At 45.5% G+C, this 20,000-nt stretch overlaps 2 protein-coding genes across 5 annotated transcripts in view; both read right to left on the bottom strand.

The window, feature by feature from the left end:
- The window catches only part of evla (Enah/Vasp-like a), a 72,257-nt gene extending 57,842 nt beyond the window's left edge, over window positions 1-14,415 (bottom strand). Inside the window, exon 1 of one of the 2 annotated variants that reach the window (XM_063184463.1) lies at window positions 14,072-14,415. In XM_063184463.1, coding sequence (XP_063040533.1) covers window positions 14,072-14,076 — 5 coding nt within the window. In that variant the 5' untranslated portion in view covers window positions 14,077-14,415. Of the gene's footprint in view, window positions 1-6,632; window positions 7,306-14,071 lie in introns of those variants that run through there. The other variant, XM_063184460.1, reaches the window with a different exon arrangement.
- Window positions 14,416-14,942: 527 nt separating this feature from the next.
- eml1 (EMAP like 1) overlaps window positions 14,943-20,000 on the bottom strand; it is a 107,223-nt gene continuing 102,165 nt past the window's right edge. For 2 of the 3 annotated variants that reach the window (XM_063184456.1, XM_063184457.1), the window contains 3 exons: window positions 19,397-19,492; window positions 17,652-17,782; window positions 14,943-16,994 (listed from right to left, as the gene is read on the bottom strand). In XM_063184456.1, coding sequence (XP_063040526.1) covers window positions 16,869-16,994; window positions 17,652-17,782; window positions 19,397-19,492 — 353 coding nt within the window. In that variant the 3' untranslated portion in view covers window positions 14,943-16,868. The remainder of the gene's footprint in view (window positions 16,995-17,651; window positions 17,783-19,396; window positions 19,493-20,000) is intronic. The other variant, XM_063184458.1, reaches the window with a different exon arrangement.

The raw sequence follows: 20,000 nt of genomic DNA, 5'->3' as shown, positions 1-20,000 counted from the left end.
AGAGAGAGAGAGAGAGAGAGAGAGAGAGAGAGAGAGAGAGAGAGAGAGAGAGAGAGAGAGAGAGAGAGAGAGAGAGAGAGAGAGAGATTGCAGTGGTTTTGCTGGGGTGAGAGACTGAGAGAGGTAGTGGGGAAGGGCACTCCAATCATCATCTCACAGTTTATCTGAAGCCGAGCCACAGCTGGTCAAACAAGGTTAGCTGGGGAGAATCAGGATGGCAGAGAGAGAGAGAGAGAGAGAGAGAGAGAGAGAGAGAGAGAGAGAGAGAGAGAGAGAGAGAGAGAGAGAGAGAGAGAGAGAGAGACCTAATTTTATGCAAATTTTGGGCAAATAAACATTTGGTGATCCTATAAAGATATGAGGAGGGGAGGACGGAGAGAAGGAGGTGGTTCTCAGATGTACAGACAGGCAGAAATAAATAAATAAAGTCGGCAAAGGATGAATGAATGGGTAGAGGCCGAGTTAGAGGAAGAGAAAATGACAAGACCATCTGGTAAGGCAGCATGGTACTGTGTGTACAGAGGTTGGAAGACAGACAGAAGAAGAAAAGGGATCAAAAATAGAGATTGACAGTAAGAAACGCCCTCAAAGACGATTCAAGTGAAGTTCATAAGGTCAGTAAGAACGAGGAACTGCTTGGCTATTCTGTGTAGCCTCACAATACACACTGATCCCCCAGTGGAACGCTTTACTTGTCAGTGAATGGACTTTCCTTCTGTACCATTGTAACGAGACTACTGCCACGTTACACAGAATCGTTACTAATAACTTGGTCATTGGCATTCTGATAACAGAAAATTGTATAATAAGGGTTGTCTTAACACATTGAATACCGGCGGTGCTCACGGAATTATGTCGTAGAATACCAGCGTTCTAAGCCCTTTTTTACGTTTTTTTGTAGACTCACAGCTTATTATGTGATAGGGCCACTGAAATATGTTATGACTCGTTTGAAAGTGGAGACGCTGCCCTCTTAGTAGGTGAAAACTGTGTGTCTCTACGAGCTTTTATTGCCGAGTAAACCCACGGTAAACCGAAGTGGGTATCCATGGAATTCAGCTACAATCGGAGATATTGAGGTTTTTGTGAAGGGTGCGCTTCTTCAGAATGTGACGAGTTTGAAAGGGGATGAGTTGGTTTTAATCACAATTTGGTGCAAGGTTAGCTCTGACACACATCTTCCTGCACGTCAAGACACGCCTCCTGCTCTAAACCACTACGACACCGGCAATCAATGCCCTTCGAAATCCACGTTTTTCACACAGACTGAACACAAGCTCTTTGCACACATGCAGAAGGTCGGACATTTGCTAAAATAGTTCCCGATGACTCCCGAAATAATAGCCCAACATTGACAACAAATCCCAATGATATGATGCTTAGATGTAGCCCATCCGATCCATATGTAGCCATCTATGCTAGCTTCTGGCTTTTCACATACAGGAAGACAGTTCAACATAGGGGTGAATAATCAAATAAACTTATCTGGTTGGCGATCAAACTTCTAAATCGGAGCGCATTAATTCCAATTACAATTCGGGTGCCATTTTGATCCAAGGAGCTGGTAAAGGTCTAGGTAGCAAGCCCAGAAAGTTCAAGATACTCCTGGCACGATATACAATGGTCTCTGTGTTTACCTATTGCGTGAAGTCAGACACAATACACGCTACCGATCGTGGGCTACTAGGGAAACAACAACATAGCACGATTCACGAATACGGCAGCACACCTCCTGCTCTGTCACACTACGACACCAGCAATCGATGCCCTTTGAAATCCCCGTTTTTCACGTGGACTGAACACAAACTCTTTGCACACATGCAGAGGGTGAGACATTTGCTAAAATAGCTCCCGATGACTCCCGAAATAATAGCCCAACATTGACAACAAATCCAAATGATATGATGCTTAGATGTAGCCTAGCCCATCCGATCCGAATCATATGCGGTGGCAGATGGACACTCCCAACTGAGATCGCTCCCGGACGTGTAGTCCCAGGTGTTTCTATCACTCCCGGACGTGTAGTCCCACCCGGATCGATAGTCTGGCTAGTGGGAGCGAGCCGACAGGGGAGCGTCCTGCGTTGGGAGCGACAATCAGGGAATCATGATATGTAGCCATGCTAGCTTCTGGCTTCTCACATACAGGAAGACACAGAAACTTATCTTTTTGGCGATCAAACGTCCAAATCGGAGCGCATTACTGCAATCACATATCGGGTGCCATTTGGATCCAAGGATCTGGTAAAGGTCTAGCAAGTCCAGAAAGTTCAAGATACTCCAGGCACTATACAATGGTGTTTACCTATTGCGTGAAGTCAGAGACAACACATGCTACGGTGACCGTACTAGGGAAATCAATGCAGGCAGCGCCATAGGCGACATGGGTTGGCATCCAGACATCTTGGTAAGTTAAATTAAAATATCCAAATCATAACACTCAAACATCATAACAATCAAACAACTTTGGACTGCAAATGTTGTCATTTATGTCCATCACAGAGCTACCAAAATCACATATATTGTCCATTGAAGGGTGTAGATTCAAAATATGATATTTAAATGCAAAAACGCATTTTTACGTTTTGGTATACAACGCATGGGCGTGAAAAACGCATTATTACGTCGTCGGTACTCAATGTGTTAATATAAAAAAAACCTTTTATTTGTCATGCATCTACCCATGTATTTTCTTTGTTGATGCAATCACATCTATCAACTGCTCTGTACCACACAGTAAAAAACACTACTACAGTGTAATATACGGATGTAGCAGAGATGGAGAAACGCAGCAGAAGGCAGTGAAAGTCCAACCTTGCGTTCCTTGCTCTTGCTGTGATCTCAGCACAACATGCACGATTTGTCTAATTAGCTCACCTTCCTAGGATGAGCTGCATGAGGGGATTGGAGGGAGCAAAGGTGACAAGCACTTTCCCTTTCTCAGCACAGGAGGAACCATGGCGTCTGCTCAGCAGCATATTGGCTAGGCTGTGGTGATGCAATCAGCTTTAAAATTGACGAACAAACGAAGGAGAATTTTTTAAAGTAGTTTATTTCCAGAATTTTGCGGCCCGTTCACAAATATCTTTTCAAATGTCTTATTCATGAATATTTACTACCACCATAAATGTCTATGTTTTCATTGTGGGCCTCATCCTGATTATTAATCCAACCATGATTCTGGCTTTTCATATATGGTATGAATAGGTGGATCCTCTCCATGTAGCTCCACCAAATGGCTGCTGCTGTTATGAAACTAGCCTTATTTCCTGCTGTACCACCTGGGATAAAAACACTGAACCCAAAAAAATGACGGGGAGCGGCTTCACCACGATTCCCAGCAGCACTGCCATTTCTGTCTCACTTGCACTACATCACACACACACACACACACACACACACACACACACACACACACACACACACACACACACACACACACACACACACACACACACACACACACACACACACACACACACACACACACACACACACACAGCCAGCTGCAGAGCAAGGGGAAATACAACTCTCCCAACATTACTACTGAAAGGAGAAGGACAAATTACACATTACCCAAAGACCTTTGAGAAACACATGTACACACGCACGCACACACACACACACATGTGTGCGCGCGCACACACACACACACACCACACACCACACACACACACACACACACACACACACACAGACATACAGTACACTGTCATTATAGAGTCAGCGGATCGGTGCCCACACCCTCCGGTCAGCGGTAAGGCTTGTCAAAGTGCCGTAGCCAAGCAGTATTTCTGGCGGTGAACCAAGCTCCAGAGGAGGAGCCAAATGTACCCAAATTGGCCTGGTCACCTCCTGTACCACAACTGGCCTTACGGGCCTACTCCTCTACCACAGGGGCCCAGCCCACAGCTGCAGGGGCTAGGCACCAACAGGAGCCCTCGACCTGGCCTGGGGACAAGACATCGTAGCTTCTACACTATGTACTATAACCCCAGCAGTTTAGTTACTTGAATTTAAAATATACATGTATTTAATGATACTTTACCATACATTTCAATATGATGTATTTAGTCATATATCTGCTGACATAATGCATTCCAAAATTACGGTATTGCCCAGATATATCTTGTCGACTTTTGCCATGATTGTAGTCAACTTGGGTACAGGACAACCTGCTCTGCCCCACCCTGTGCTCTTGACTGTGTAGCTTTACAAATCAGTGTAATATATAGTCTGATGCCAATGTCCTCAAAATATGAACATGTTGCCAGATATATCAGCTGAATATACATATATCTCTAAACACGACTGTCCAGTCACCGGGACATGAAGCTGCATGGACCGAGACCACCCAAGCAATCAAACTGGACAAAAGACACAACTCTTACCATCCTTGGTTCTGACAGTCAAGAAAAATGTAACATTAGGGGCCTGTATTGGCTGATAGCAATGACTCTAATCTATATTGTCCAGGTATACTGGTTAATTCATATCTCTACTCTAAGACTCCACTGGCACAGGGGGCTACAGCAACAGGGGCCGAAGCCTACTGGAACGATACTGCCAAACATCTACATTGTTTCTTTTCTCCGAAGGGTCACTTACAGCTATAGACAGCAGTGGTGGCTAGCGCAATTATATTTGAAATGAATAAAATATCATCCATCCCATATACAGTAAGCATGACTTTAAGCATGACTTCCCTGGCACAGGGACGGACCAAAAGCTGTAGGGGTTGAACCCACCGGAGCGATCAAGCTGAGGATAAGACACGGCCTCTGGCCAGACGTGAAGAACCCCTATTTGATTGCCTTTTTCGGAAATGTCTTTCTGGAAAGATCTGTGAACTGTTTCATCACCTTGTCATCACCTCTCCCTCACGTCTCCCTCCTGTCTCTTTTGCCTTTTTCTTCCCTCCTTCTTTCTTTTCTATCTCCTTTCTCCTTTCTGTGTTTCTCTTTCTCCTCGGTTCTCTCTCTCTCTCATCCTGTCTGTTTCCCACTCTTCTCTGTTCCGTCTCCCACTCCTTCCTCCACATCCTCAATTGCTTCAATGACAACCGATTTTTTCCACTTTGCTCTTGCCAAAAGCCAAGAAACTGCCGCACTGCCAAAGCCGCCGGAGCCTCGTCATAGCCGACGCAGCACAATGCGCCATTCAGTCCTAACGAAAACATTAGTAAATGCTTTTTAAAAGGTTCGACTCTTGACTCCTGTTTCCTCCACACCCAAGTGCCAACACCTCTGTAGAAGTAAAAGTTTAAAAAAGTGTTTCCACTTTCAAACTTTTGGCGCAGCGGAGTGTCAAGGGTTTTGTCTGAAGCCTTGTTACGGGACCGGCACATGAGAACAGATGATCTGGCTCACTCCTCAGAGAGAACAGCTGGCTGCTGAAAACACACAACTCAACTCCTCAAGCATGGTCTACTAAGGCTGCTCTCGGAGAAGAGATAGAGAGACAAACACAGAAGGAGAGGGCAACAGAGAAGAGAGAGAGAGAGAGAGAGAGAGAGAGAGAGAGAGAGAGAGAGAGAGAGAGAGAGAGAGAGAGAGAGAGAGAGAGAGAGAGAGAGAGAGAGAGAGGGAGGAAGAAAACCAAGAGAGAGGCTCTGAGTGAGAGCCATAGATCCCACAACTTGGAAAACAATAACAGAGTGAAGTTAAAATATTTAGTAGGATGGTAAAGCATGGGGCAAGGAAAATGAGGGCAACAAGAGACAGAGATAGAAAGATGAATATGCTACATAGTGAGAGAGAGAGAGGGGGAGAGAAAGAGAGAGAGAGAGAGAGAGAGAGAGAGAGAGAGAGAGAGAGAGAGAGAGAGAGAGAGAGAGAGAGAGAGAGAGAGAGAGAGAGATAGACAGAGATAGACAGAGACAGAGACAGAGATAGAGATAGAGACAGAGAGACACACACAGAGAGAAACAGCCAGACAGATAGACACAGAGAGAGAGAGAGCACATCTGTACCAAACCAGAGACACCAAGATAGCATCAGTGAAAATATTCTGTAAAATTGTAGGTATACCATGGGGCAAGACAAGGAGAGAGACTGAGTGAGGAGGGGAGCAGATTCAGTGAGAGAGAAGCAGAGACAGAGAGAACTCTAAAAATTACAGACACAGTTATAAGATTTAGTAAGGATGGTACAGCATAGCAAGAGATACAGAGATAGATACAGCAGATAGAGAGAGGCGGGGAAAGAGATAGAGAGCAAGAGAGAGAAGGGAGAGATAGGGAGAGAGATAGAGAGCGAGAGAGAGACTGTGTTTGCACATATGCCAAAAAGAGCATGAGCTCCAATAAGTGAGCAAGCACCAAGAACAACATGTAGTGGGAGAAAGAGAGAGAACGCCGGGGAGAGAGAAAGCCAGGGAGCGAAAGTCAGGAGAGAGCAGGAGAGAGAGCAGGAGAGGGAGGAAGGGAGGGAGAGCCCTGTGACTTCCTCTCCACTCCGGCACGGCACTAAAAGTAGCAAGGGCTGTGCTGTGCGCGCATACTTTCACCACCGGCGGTAGCTCCCTGAAGGCACCACTGAAACAATGCGTTAGCTAGCGGAGACTTAGAAGAGAGCACAGAGCCTTCAACAAAAACAAACCACGGTATGCAAAAGCACCAGTTCAGTTCCTTACCCGTAGTCGTCCAGCGAATACATGGTTGGCAACTCTCGGGGGCTCTCTCCCCTCCTCCGTGCAAGACAAACGAGGGAGCCAAAGAGAGAGAGAGAGAGAGAGACAGGGAGAGATAGATAGAGGGACTCAGAGGAGGAAAAAGAAAGCAGATCCTGGAGCAGCCGTGGCCGGAAAAAAAGAAGTGGAGTAAAAACTCTTGACGAGAAGAGTGGTGGAGACTTCAGCGCAGGCCAGGCATGTTTTCACATCTCTCCCGTTACATCCTCATGTGCGCGTCTCTCTCTCTCTCCCCCTCTGTCTCCCAGCGCCTCAATATCAAAACAAAAAAAGGAGAACGTACTCAAGGCGAGACTGAGAACAAAACGCGGCTCACATCCTACAAGCACTGTCTCGGACTGACATGAGAGGAAAGGGAAAGGAGAGGGGGAATAAAACCCTTCTTCTCCTTCTGACAGCTTGCTAAGAAAAGAACACAGACGAACGAGTGAGCAGGAGTAAAGACAGAAGGGAAGGATAATTCAAGGGAGAGAGAGAGAGAGAGAGAGAGAGAGAGAGAGAGAGGGAGAGAGGGAGAGAGAGAGGGAGACGGATAGAGCAGAGAGCATGTGACAGATCTGGACCAGTCACCTTACTCCACTCACATCCCATTCTTATCCACTGAAAAAGGATTGGAGGGGCGGTCTCTTTTGCCTTGGAGGAGTAGCCCTCACAAGAAGTGCTTACACACGGACACACACACACACACACACACTCACACCTACCCACCCACACACTCACACAGAGGGGGCCAAGCACATGATTCTTTGTTGTTCATATTATACACGTGCCTATATATGCCCATAAGTGCACACATTGCTCAAATATGCATGAGTGCATGCACACAGAAACCTGTATAGAAAAAAGGGCTAGAGTTCAATGCTTTTTTCCTCTTTTTCTTCTTCTTTCTCTCTCTCTCTCTCTCTCTCTCTCTCTCTCTCTCTCTCTCTCTCTCTCTCTCTCTCTCGCACTCGCACATAACAGCGAACAGCTTGTAGGGGGGAAAACAGAGCATATAGAGTGGCTTAAGATCCCCCTGCATCCATTGAATACATGGCAGGATTATCAAGGCACGCTGCTTTGGTGGAACATATGTCTCAGTGACCTCAAGGCGCACTCTGATGAGCTAGCTCCCCTTTAAAACCTTGAGACAGCCACAACAGCCTGCCAGCCCGCCCGCCCGCTTGCCTGCCTACACGGTAATGACACGACTTTGACACGCAAGCAGCACCTTTGCTACTGCATCTACAAACACAAGCCCCCTCATTGTAAACACCCAGACTGATAATTGATTATTTAAATTTGCCTATGTGATAACATGCAAGCACCTATCGTCGCTAGTCCAGATTCTGCAAGCGTGGTTTTCAAGCCCACAAATTGAGGGAGTGGTCAAGAGGCGGTCTCTAAATCTCCACTCAATCGGGATGTGAGTGCGATTAATTAATTGAAAACTAGATTAATGTGATGAATGAATTGAAAAAGTTACCTAGTCTGCCTTCAATTGATAATGTAGCCCCATAAAGCACACCGTACCACCAGTGGCACGCTGTAATAGTCATTAAAAGGTTAATTACCATAGTATTACTCTATGACATAACAGAGGGCCTTTCATGATGCACTATGACTCAATCGTTGCCATTCTGGTAACAGCAAATTTATAACGCCGTGTTTTAACGGGTTAAATGTGCTTGCATGATAATGACATGACATTGACACACAAGCATTTGCTATCTTAAAACACAAGTCCCTGTCTGTAAACACGAGGGTTACAACACCCAGTCTTGATAATGGTTTTGGCACATAATCAGCATCCAATCTGAACGCAAGCAAGCAGCATCTTAAACACAAGGGCTGTTAATGGAAGCTCTGGTGTCCTGGTAACCGCATGGCTTTGACATGCAGACAACACACACAAGCTGCACACCCACACACTGGCACACGCAACCAAAAGTACCAAAAGCTGACTGCAGTATCATGCTGCTGGCTTGAGGAAGGTGTCAAGCTGACTGGATCTGTGACAATAAATCCCACCTCTCTTTCTCACACACACGCACACGCACGTCGCACACACACACACGCAAGCACATGCACGCACTTCCACCACCATCACCAACCGCCCACATCTCCCCACCCCACCCCACCCCACCCCAACTCGCTTTAAGGGGCTGATGTAAACATAGACCCATAAGCTGCTTTGCGACAGGAAAGGCCAGTTAAAAACATAAGTGTGTGCCGCCCCCACTCGCTTCAATCAGCCAATCAGCACACCCCTCTCTTGTCATGTCAGCGGTCAGTCAGTCCCCAGTAGGCAAAACGGGGGTGGGGGTTGAGGTGGAAGGTGGGGACGGAGGTGAAGAAGTCAAGCAGGCAGGGTTGCCAGATATACTTAATGATTTTCCTCCAAAATAAAAGCACAAAATGCACCTTGAGACACTAAATCGTGCCCAATTTGAACAAAAAAAATCTACAGATTTCTTTGGCCATTAATGTACAGAAAAACCCACCCGAAACATTTTTAACCTGCAGATGCTCATCCTAAACAGCCCCAATCTGGCAACCCTTCAGGCAGTGCAGAAGGAGGCTAGCCTAGCATACTCGCTATCTGCCATCAACCATCAGCTAATCAGCGGACATTCAAATGAGCTGTCAGCAGGAAGCTCTGGGCGCGCGAGAGAGACAGGCAGGAGGTAGAGTAAAGATGCATTTGGCAACCACACTGACAGGTTAATCGCCCGTGATGATGAGAGATTCGTCACCACAAACACTTGACTGTTTAATCTGAGCCACCACACCCGGCACATTGGAAATGTTATACTTTTGGGGCCCATTGCTTTTAGTAGGTAAGGGGATGTTTCATGAGCCATTGCTTTTGCCATGTGTAAAAAACTGATAACCAAAATTAAAAGTGGAATTACTCTAATTTAGGGAGATTTTTCTCGGCAGGTTTCATTCACATTCACCAAATGAATTGCGGAATTGAAAGCAACTGAAATTCATTTGTGTAACTTAAGGCTCCAAAAAAAGAAGTCAGGCTGTTAAAAAACAGTCCACGGGTGAAGTGGCGAATCGCACTGATGCGCCGTACCATGAATGGGCTTGCATGCCCATGGGGACTCGAGTCCGAGACCAGGCTGGGTCATTACCTAAACCAACCTCTCTCTCGCACTCTCTTTCTGTCATGATTTCCACAGTCTTATCTACAATAATAAAGGCAAAAAGCCCATTACAAAAACCAAAACAACCAAAAAAAGGAGACAGCTTCTCCTGCCCCTTTGATTACCATCACCTAGGTTAGTGTGAAACAAACATTTTATTGGCATTTGGCATGCTTGTTGAGCTTTGGTTTGTGGTCTGGTTTGTGGTTCTGGTCTTGTAATAGTCCAGCTAGTGTGCAGATTAAATGGACCAGGAGCCTGTATCCCTGCTAAAAGAACATCAGGGTTAAGAACGTCATATGACATTCAGCTAACACGAAGCTAACGTGAAGGTAACGGGAAAATAAAGTTAAGGTAATGTTAAGGTAACAGGAAGCTTAAGTTAAGGTAATGGTAAGGTAACGGGAGGCTAACGTTAAGGTAATGTTAAGGTAACGGGAGGCTAACGTTAAGGTAATGTTAAGGTAACGGGAAGCCAATGTTAAGGTTAATTTGACACCCAGCTTCTCTGTGTTCTCTGAGATCTCAGGGGACCTTTTGTACCCTATTTGCAACTGTGACTCTGACTTGCACCTGTGACCGGTAGAAGAGAGAAAACACACACACACACACACACACACACACACACACACACACACACACACACACACACACACACACACACACACACACACACACACACACACACACACACACACACACACACACACAAATGGGGCAGACACACACAAACCCACATACACACTCATATTCATATATGTATACTGTATATATACAGAGAGATTTCAGCACGCACGTGTGCACACATTCACAAGCAAAAATGACTGCACACACACAAACACATACACTCACACACACACACACACACACACACACACACACACACACACACACACACACACACACACACACACACACACACACACACACACACACACACACACACACACACACACACACACACACACACACACACACACACAGGCTGAGGCTCTGCATAGATGAATCACGCAGGCATAGCCACTCTATAACGTTCTTCTGCATCAAAGAACCCCCTGAGAAATTACCATGCACTCTGCAACTGTGTGTGTGTGTGTGTGTGTGTGTGTGTGTGTGTGTGTGTGTGTGTGTGTGTGTGTGTGTGTGTGTGTGTGTGTGTGTGTGTGACTGAGTGACTGTGCCCGCCAGGCCAGAGTAAGAAGCATTTACAGCAGAGTAGACCACTAATGCCTCGCCACACACACAAACACACAAACACACACAAACATTTACGCACACACACACACAGACAAACGGACATGGACACACACACACACACACACACACACACACACACACACACACACACACACACACACACATTTACGCGTGCACACACACACACACACACACACACACACAAACGGACATGGACACACACACACACACGAACACAAACATTTACGCGCGCTCACACACACACACACACACACACACACACACACACACACACACACACACACACACACACACACACACACACACACACACACACACACACACACACACACACACACACACACACACACAGCACCCCTTTTCCTCTATAAATAGAGCACATTGAAGTGAAGGGAAGGGGAATGGAAGGGAAGCTCAGCTGAAACTGCACTGCACTGTGTCTTGAATAAATCATTCACCAGTGAAGGGCTTCCTCTGTTTCCTATGGCTCTCTCTCTCTCTCTCTCCAGTCACCTACTCGACATAGGCCCTGCCTGGCCTCACAATTTAAGACTTCCTCTTGGCCCCGGCTGAAAGAGAAGTGTATGCAATGCAATGCAATGGGTCTGGTCTGGCAAAGCAAGCACCCCTGGTTGGCCCTATACAGTCTCACGGCCGGCGGTTCACTTCAAAGCCAAAGTCAAAGCCAAATCCATCTGCAGTGTGTGTGTGTGTGTGTGTGTGTGTGTGTGTGTGCGTGTGCGTGTGCGTGCATGTGTGTGTGTCTGTGTCTGTGTCTGCAGCGCACATTTGTAAAAACACTATTGGAACAGGCAATGGGGAGTATGAGGATTCCATTGGTGAAACTGCATAAAAAACTGACCGACCCATCACCAACCAACAAGCCGAGAGAGAGAGAGAGAGAGAGAGAGAGAGAGAGAGAGAGAGAGAGAGAGACGGAGAGAGAGAGAGAGAGAGAGAGAGGTTGGTTGGGGGGGGGTAGTCAGGGTGGCTTGTGGTTGGTTGGTTTGTTTGAGGTCACGTTTCTTTATCTTTCGGATGTCCTTCTCAAGCGTAGACTCAACACGCGAGAAGTTAAGATAGAAATGTTGTTTGTCTTCTGTCTGTGGAGGAGCATTAGGACGGCAGGACGACACAGAGGTTTGTTGGTCTGCTCTTTGAGAGATAGGGTTTCTGGAGGGGAAGGCTAATTATAAACAGGAACATAGTAAGTGCTGCGGACTCAGCAGAATCCTTCAGGATGCACTATCTACTACTCAACCATGCATCATGACCAGGGCCGCTGACAGCTTTGGCCGGCCTCAGGACAAAGTCGTCTGAAAGGACCCCCCGTCCCAATACATATATACAATGTGATGAGGGTCCAATTATGGGCCCCCTTTCTCACCGGGCTCGGAGAACTGACCCCTTTATCGCCCTGTCAGCTTTCCTGACCTTAACGGCCTGGGACCCACCCAGAGACTGGTTTCGGTATGAGACGCGGTGACAGGACTGCAATGCAATGGGATGACATCAATACTTTTTCATGTGACACAAAAATCCGAAACGGCAAAAATGCCAAATTCATCTGAAAGGACCCCCCCACCCCACCCCAATAGATACAATGTGATGGGGGCCCAATTACGAGGCCCCCTTTCTCACTGGGCCCGGACAACTGACCCCTTTATCGCCCTGTCAGCTTCCCTCACCATAACGGCATGGACACCACCCAGAAACTAGTTTCCGTGTGAGACGCGGTCACAGGACTGCAATGCAATGAGATGACATCAAGACTTTTTCATGTGACACAAAAATGCCAAACGGTTGCCAAACTCTCTTGCACAACAGGCAGGTAGGTGTATGACAGATTTACAGTAAAGTGAAGATTCGTCATTTTTTGAGTGATACTTCATTGCGTTCAGATAAGGCCCTTATTATAAATTAGTTGTTGCCAGTATGGCAATGACAAAGTTGTAATGTATTAGTAAAGGCTGTGTGTAACGTAGCACACCTAGTAGTGTAATACCAAACGTACGTTTTTTTTCATTGACAGCCCTGCCGTGGCCTAGAGGTGGGGCACTTGGCCACTGCCCCGGCGACCTGGGTTCGATTCCGACCCTTTGCCGACCCTTCCCCGTCTCTCTCTCCCACTCACATCCTGTCCATATCTTCACTGTCCTCTCATACAAATAAAAGCAAAAAACAAAAAATATATATATGTTAGTTTTTTCATTGACTAGTAGGCTACAAAGTTCAACTGGCAGAACGGTGCACATTATGAGGCTAGTCCCACTAAAGCTGTAGATAAGGCCAAGACCTGGCAGAGGCCTACAGTACCTGAAGAATAGATTCAGACACATCACATAGTAGTCACCCCACCCACTTTCACAGCGCAGTGCCCAAAGGCTCTCTTCGCTGAGACAGCAGAATGCAGGGACCTACACACCTACACTATCCATACTAGGCTCCATGGTGCTAAGCATCGCTTGTAAGATGAGATGTGCCTCACTGAACACTTTTTTTGTGTCTACATTCAAGTCAGTGCCATTTACACATCACACACATAAGGCAATTAGTGTGGTCACGTTCCCATGGCAACATGATGGCACACACAACCCCCCGAGGACCCCAAATCAACCCCACCTCCTCCTCCCCAATCCCCCCGCCCGCCTTCCTCCTCGACCCCTGGCCGCTCCGTGAAAATATTGAAGAATCAGCCTCACAGTAAACGAACGGTGACGTTGGCTACCTTGCTGCTTGCGAATTATAGCTGCATTGAGCACTATCTCCTGATCCTATTCCTGTGTAGGCTATGGGGATGGTTTGACCGGTGTAACATTATAATTACCGTTACGTTCACCTACCAGCCCGCATAATTAATTCATAAGCATATTATAAATATCCGCTTCCTTTGTATTATGTTCAAATGTGATTTGTCCTGATTCTATGGTATCCAGCTGTATCCATCAACCCGAAGGAAGCATAATAGGTCGAACCATGAATTGATGAAGAGCCAGAGTCATTGTAAACAAATGCAGTGGCCTTGCCTACCTCATATTTCGTCTTCGGATCCGCGAATGAATGAATTAAGGAAATCGGCGAAAAGCTATTTCCTGCCGTTGGACTATCTTGTCATTAATGTCTCTTATTTACTCAGACACTGCATCAAATAGCACACCTTCGGGTGTGTTCGATGTTCGTTTTTAAGCAATGAAAGACCACACGGCTTCTGAAAGGAGGCAGCGCAATGATCCCAGGATGTTCTCGATCCGTTTAAATGATTTTTATGTTCCGCTCTTTGTCACCGCATCTGGCGCGCCTTAGTTCCATTTTCCGTAAACCATGACCACGGCTTGGTTAACAGTGCGAAATAGCGGCTAATTCTCGTTTCTTAGTTGCCATATTCTTCTCCAGTTGTGTTAGGGAGGCGAGATTTATGATGAATACACTACAGCACGCGACCGGCGCAGTGCTGCCCACTGGCGATGACAAAACACCATTACGCACGAGCCAAGCCTCCTACTGTAGACAGTATATGGGCGGGTGCCCATCTGTTATGTTGTATTGAATGATGGTAGACTTCAGAAAGGAAAAATAGCCCTGCCTAATGTAGCCTGGCTTTCGCGCAGACCCTTAGTGCTTCGTGCATCTTCGTTACATTTCGTGAGCTCGCACGGATGAATATCCATCTGCGTGAGAACCAGGTTATGCCTAATGCGCCACACTTTCAAAAAAAAAAAAAACTTACTCATTTGATAGTATAGACAGCATAGGCAATGCATCATTGTTTTCATTCTCTTTCTCAAACACATTGAATGACACATTGAATTAGCCTGTGAGATAATGTGTAATGCTATATATAAATACATTTGATTTATTGATTTATTGTATCACCTGAATCAAGCCACAAGAGTATGCAGCATACAATATTTTATTCCCAGTCCAAAACAAATGATTGATTAAAAAAATAGCAGCAAACAAAGCTTGGAGTGTATGTTCAATGACTTTAATGTTATTGTTTTCATTATCAAACACAATGACTTGTGTTAATGATCATTATTAGGCTAGTGCATCGTCCCATATCATCTCTCGTCTCGCCCAGAAAATAGTCTAGGTTCACCAAATTCACAGTCAGCATTTTCCCCCTGCTTTCTCATACCAAAATGCATTCACATCCCACTATAGTCATTTCTGAGGCTGTGAAAGCATCAATCCTCTCAGCTCTTTTAACAGTAAACAACCTTACAACAGCATGATATGCATCATAGATTTGTGAATATGAATCTGAAGAAAGTGATGTCATGGAGAAAGCCACTAAATGTACAGTATGCATGCTTTTACAGATTAGACCAGACAACCTCATCAGAAAAAGATTACCCATGTGATGTGAGTCACACGCCTTTGTGAGTTGCAGTTTTTTCTTTTAAAATGTTGATCGTGTTTGGCAGGAAAGATCACGTTGCTTCTTACAGTAGGGATACATTGATTTATTTTGCATTACTGTTTATTAATATTGTTGCTGTTATGATTAGTGTCAGTTTGATGACTGTTGGAAGAGACTGAAACCTCCCATTAGTGCAAGGGCAAGTTTGTAGCCTTTAAATGATTCAATTTAATTATTTATTCAAGGTTTGGAGAGTCTCAAGGTTCCAGAGCATATAGTCAAAAAATGTTAATTTTAGGTGTGAAAGTTTGTATACAATAAAAATGACTATTTACACAGAAAAAAAAACATCATCCCGTGGAATTAATCTAAATTTCGAGCATTCGTCTATCAGAAGACAGTGCTGTCAATGTACAGTTTTTAAATAGGTGCAGGCAATTACAAATACATGTGCAGAGAGACTGCAGAGATTTTTTGTGGATGCGAGATATATATCAAATTTGGTGGATGGCAACTTAAAAGTCCATGCTTGAACTGTAATCAAATATAGATTTACGCCTCATTAAAGGACATTAAAGGTTTTTTAGGCAGAAAGGGGAAGACATAATTATGTGCAGAGAGAATGGGTGTGGGACAGAGGAGTATTTTGCAGGCTCAGGTGCAAGACCAAAAGAAGCCAGAGGGTGGTAGTGTTGGCTTTATTTTCCGTAAACAACCGCTTTCTCACCCCTCTTCTCAGGGTGTTTGATTTGACCAAATTCCTGAATGAAAAAGGCAGTACTTTAAAAACAGAAAAAAACATTTGTTGAAAAGGTGGAAAGGCATGGCAGTACTGCAATATTTTTCACAATAGGCTATGTAACTTTTTTCAGTTCCACCCTTGCAGTTTTGCTTGGGATGCACCAAATTGAAGGTTTTTTTTCTCGTGTGTGTGTGTGTGTGTGTGTGTGTGTGTGTGTGTGTGTGTGTGTGTGTGTGTGTGTGTGTGTGTGTGTGTGTGTGTGTGTGTGTGTGTGTGTGTGTGTGTGTGTGTGTGTGTGTGTGTGTGTGCTCGCGCGCGCTTGTGTGTATGCGTGTGTGTGTGTGTGTTTCAAGGCCGGGTGGTGTCAGGGCATCTGAAGCCTTTGTTCCAGAAGCAGCGACCACACAGAGATCTGTGCGTACTTTTGCTTTGCTTCAACTACAAGGTTTCCTGAGTTGTGAAATCCAAAACAATAGAAACCAAACAACAGGTAAAACGTCATAAGGATCGACAATGCCTGCTGTAACCTTTACCATCCACCAGAGGCTGCAAAGAGTCTTTTTTTTTAAAAATCCCCCCACCACCCCATTGTCCACTGACATTGACCCATGCGCTGAAGAAACTTCTAGAAAAGTCCATGAACCCTTTCTTCCGGTTGTCCTCCTGGGTTTGTTCTTGCTCGTGTTGCTACTTGCTTTGGCAGAAGGCTCCGATGCGTTTATTTACACCACACGCCACTGCATGATGCTCATGTCCTTTCCGCCCGTCGACACCAGGTGACTGTCATCGAAGAGGAAGGTGACGTTGGTCACATGGCTGCTGTGCCCTCCGTAGACATGACTCGGCGCCTAGCGATGAATAGGAGTGAGAAAATAAAGTGCAGGTACGTTAGGGTTTGGGTTAGGACTATACTAGCAGGTTACTGGTATTTTATTCCAACAGAACACTGGGCCCCCCCAGGCAGAGTTGCCAGATGAGGGATTTCCAGCCCAAAAAATGTTCAAAACCCGCCTAGAAGCACAAAATCCCGCCCAATTCTATTGATTTCTATGGCAAAAAGTGGGTAAATGATAAATGCCATTTTTACCCGCACACGGCTATCCTAAGCAGCCCAATTGGGCGGGAACCAGCCCAATCTGGCAACACTGCCCAGGGTGAGGGAAGGCCCAGAATCGAGCCCCATTGTACTGCATGTATTGTACATTGCAGTAATAAGAGCATGGGGCTGGCTAGCATAAGTTGGTTGGTTGACTAAAACATAGGCTGCAAATCAAATATTGTGTAAAACAATGCGTGTGAATTGCACAAGTGTTGCCTTAGTCAATAATACCGGCATATTAGTATAGCCTTAATCAACTTTCAGCTCAACTTTGTCAAATGCAACACTTTTGTTGCGGTTTTGGTGGACGAGAGGTCAATCTGACCCACAACCTTGCGTTGCCAAGGTACTGTAAAAGGAATGCACCATTTACAAGGATTTTATTGCTTTATAATTATTTACTCACTCTGAACTGTGAGCAGGGGAAGGCGAAGAGGTGAACTTTGCCAAAGTCGTCCCCGGTGACCAGCAGCCTGCCCTCGTGGGACCTGCATACCGCATTGATATCCGTGCCATCCGAACCCTCAGGCCACAGACCTGCCAGAGAGAGAGAGAGAGAGAGAGAGAGAGAGAGAGAGAGAGAGAGAGAGAGAGAGAGAGAGAGAGAGAGAGAGAGAGAGAGAGAGAAAGAAAGAAAGAAAGAAAGAAAAAAAGAAAGAAAGAAAGAAAGAAAGAAAGAAAGAAAGAAAGAAAGAACGAAAGAAAGAAATGTTCAAATGTATTATGTATTTACACTGTACCTTGAGGTTAGAGGAAGAGTTTCTGTTAGTTAACTGGTGTAAGTATGTTTACATACACCTTCATTAGTAACCAATGGTATTACGCACTTATTCGTGGTTCATAAAAAGAAACAGAAGGGAGAAACAGTAGATGGGACATACACAAACATATTTTCCAGGAAGACTTATATGATATGTTGCTCAAGGGATTGGAGAGTTACAGATTGAAAAATTATGTGAGCAGATTATATTTGATATGCTTTTGTGCTTTCACCATTTATCCAAAGTGGAAATAATGCTTTCATCATTTTAAAACATTACCATTGCACTACCATTTTTCCATCACAACCAAACGTACAGCACCATGGAGACCAATGGCCACCTCAGATTTATTGGCTGTATTAGATATACTGTGTCAAATGACCTGACTGAGCGGACAGTGAAGTGTGTAAAATGAATGACTGGGAGAATTGCAGATTGAATAGGAGTGGTGTGGGTGGAAGAGAAAATAACCAACTTTCTTTGGCCCTCTCATCCAAGCAATTTGTCCTTGAACATCCTTGATTATCCATGTGATGGAGTGACCCTCACTGGGGTTGTGACTGCACATACCAACGAGTCTGACTCTTATAAAAGCATTCCCTCTGTGCCTGTATTAATTGTTATCACAGTATGATATGTACGGCAGAAAACAGATGCATTAAACACATTTGATACAGTAATATAGGCTGCTCCACTGTTACTTAGTTGATAATGATTCGCCCTAAGAGGGATAATGATTTGTCTTTTGAGTCCTAATTAAATAACCTCAGCACAGGACAAGCGGTTTGTGTGCGTGTTGGTGCGAGTGAGCGCATATCTGTGTCTCTATGAGTTTGTGTGTGTGTGTGTGTGTGTGTGTGTGTGTGTGTGTGTGTGTGTGTGTGTGTGTGTGTGTGTGTGTGTGTGTGTGTGTGTGTGTGTGTGTGTGTGTGTGTGTGTGTGTGTGTGTGTGTGTGTGTGTGTGTGTGAGCGCGTATCTGTGTCTCTATGAGTGGGTGTGTACAATGTGTGTGTGTGTGCGACTGTGCGTGTGTGTTTCCCTCTGAAATGAAACGTGGCCTTCTTATAAGCTCACTCCCGTAATTAGTGAAGTACACGGTGACATGGGAAATGTAGTGCGCACATGGTAACACTGCACTCTCACTCCGAAGACAGAGGCAGTCCGTTACAATGTGTAACGTTTTTTAATGTTTTTTTTTGTGCTTTTATTGCCTTTAGTCATGATAGGAAAGTAGAGTGAGATAGGAAGCAAGTGGGGAGAGAGATCGCCAAATGACCCGGGCCGGAATCAAACCCGGGTCACCGGTGTAGTAGTGCGTTGCCCAGCCAAGTGAGCAATGTTGACATTGTTGGTGCGGTGTTCCCAGCAGAGGCCGTGGCCGGCCCTTACCGAAGACGTGGAAGCCCAGCGTGCAGGTGTAGGAGGCCCAGGGGATGTCGCGGGTGGTCTCCACACTCACCACCTGCTTACACACAGATGGGATCCCTGCAGAGACACAGGCGGAAAAACACAACACATGGAGGAAATCACACAAACATACGCTCAAGCCTTATTAACATGTCATGGTGCATTTGGAGGGAAAAGACTGGCTGTTTGTGTACGTGTGTGTGTGTGTGTGTGTGTGTGTGTGTGTGTGTGTGTGTGTGTGTGTGTGTGTGTGTGTGTGTGTGTGTGTGTGTGTGTGTGTGTGTGTGTGTGTGTGTGTGTGTGTGTGTGTGTGTGTGCATGTGTGTGCCTGCTTATGCAATACTGCAGATGGTCCATATGTTACTCCTGTATTTATCGAATTGCACTGGCTACTGGTGGCTGCTCAGATCAAGCACAAGGCCTTCTACTAAACCCCACTTAGCAGTTGCACCTATTGTTCTGTCCTCGATTGTAAGTCGCTGTTTGCCAAATATAAGGTACGGTAATGCAATGTGTGTATGAGTATGTGCATGAGCGTGTGTCAGTGTGAGTTTGAGTGTTCATGCATGTGTGTGTGAGTGTGTGT

Source organism: Engraulis encrasicolus, chromosome 19, assembly GCF_034702125.1.
Source record: "Engraulis encrasicolus isolate BLACKSEA-1 chromosome 19, IST_EnEncr_1.0, whole genome shotgun sequence".
NCBI lineage: Eukaryota > Metazoa > Chordata > Actinopteri > Clupeiformes > Engraulidae > Engraulis > Engraulis encrasicolus.
The sequence above is the reverse complement of the archived record's forward strand: the minus strand, read 5'-3'. Positions and strand labels throughout refer to the sequence as shown.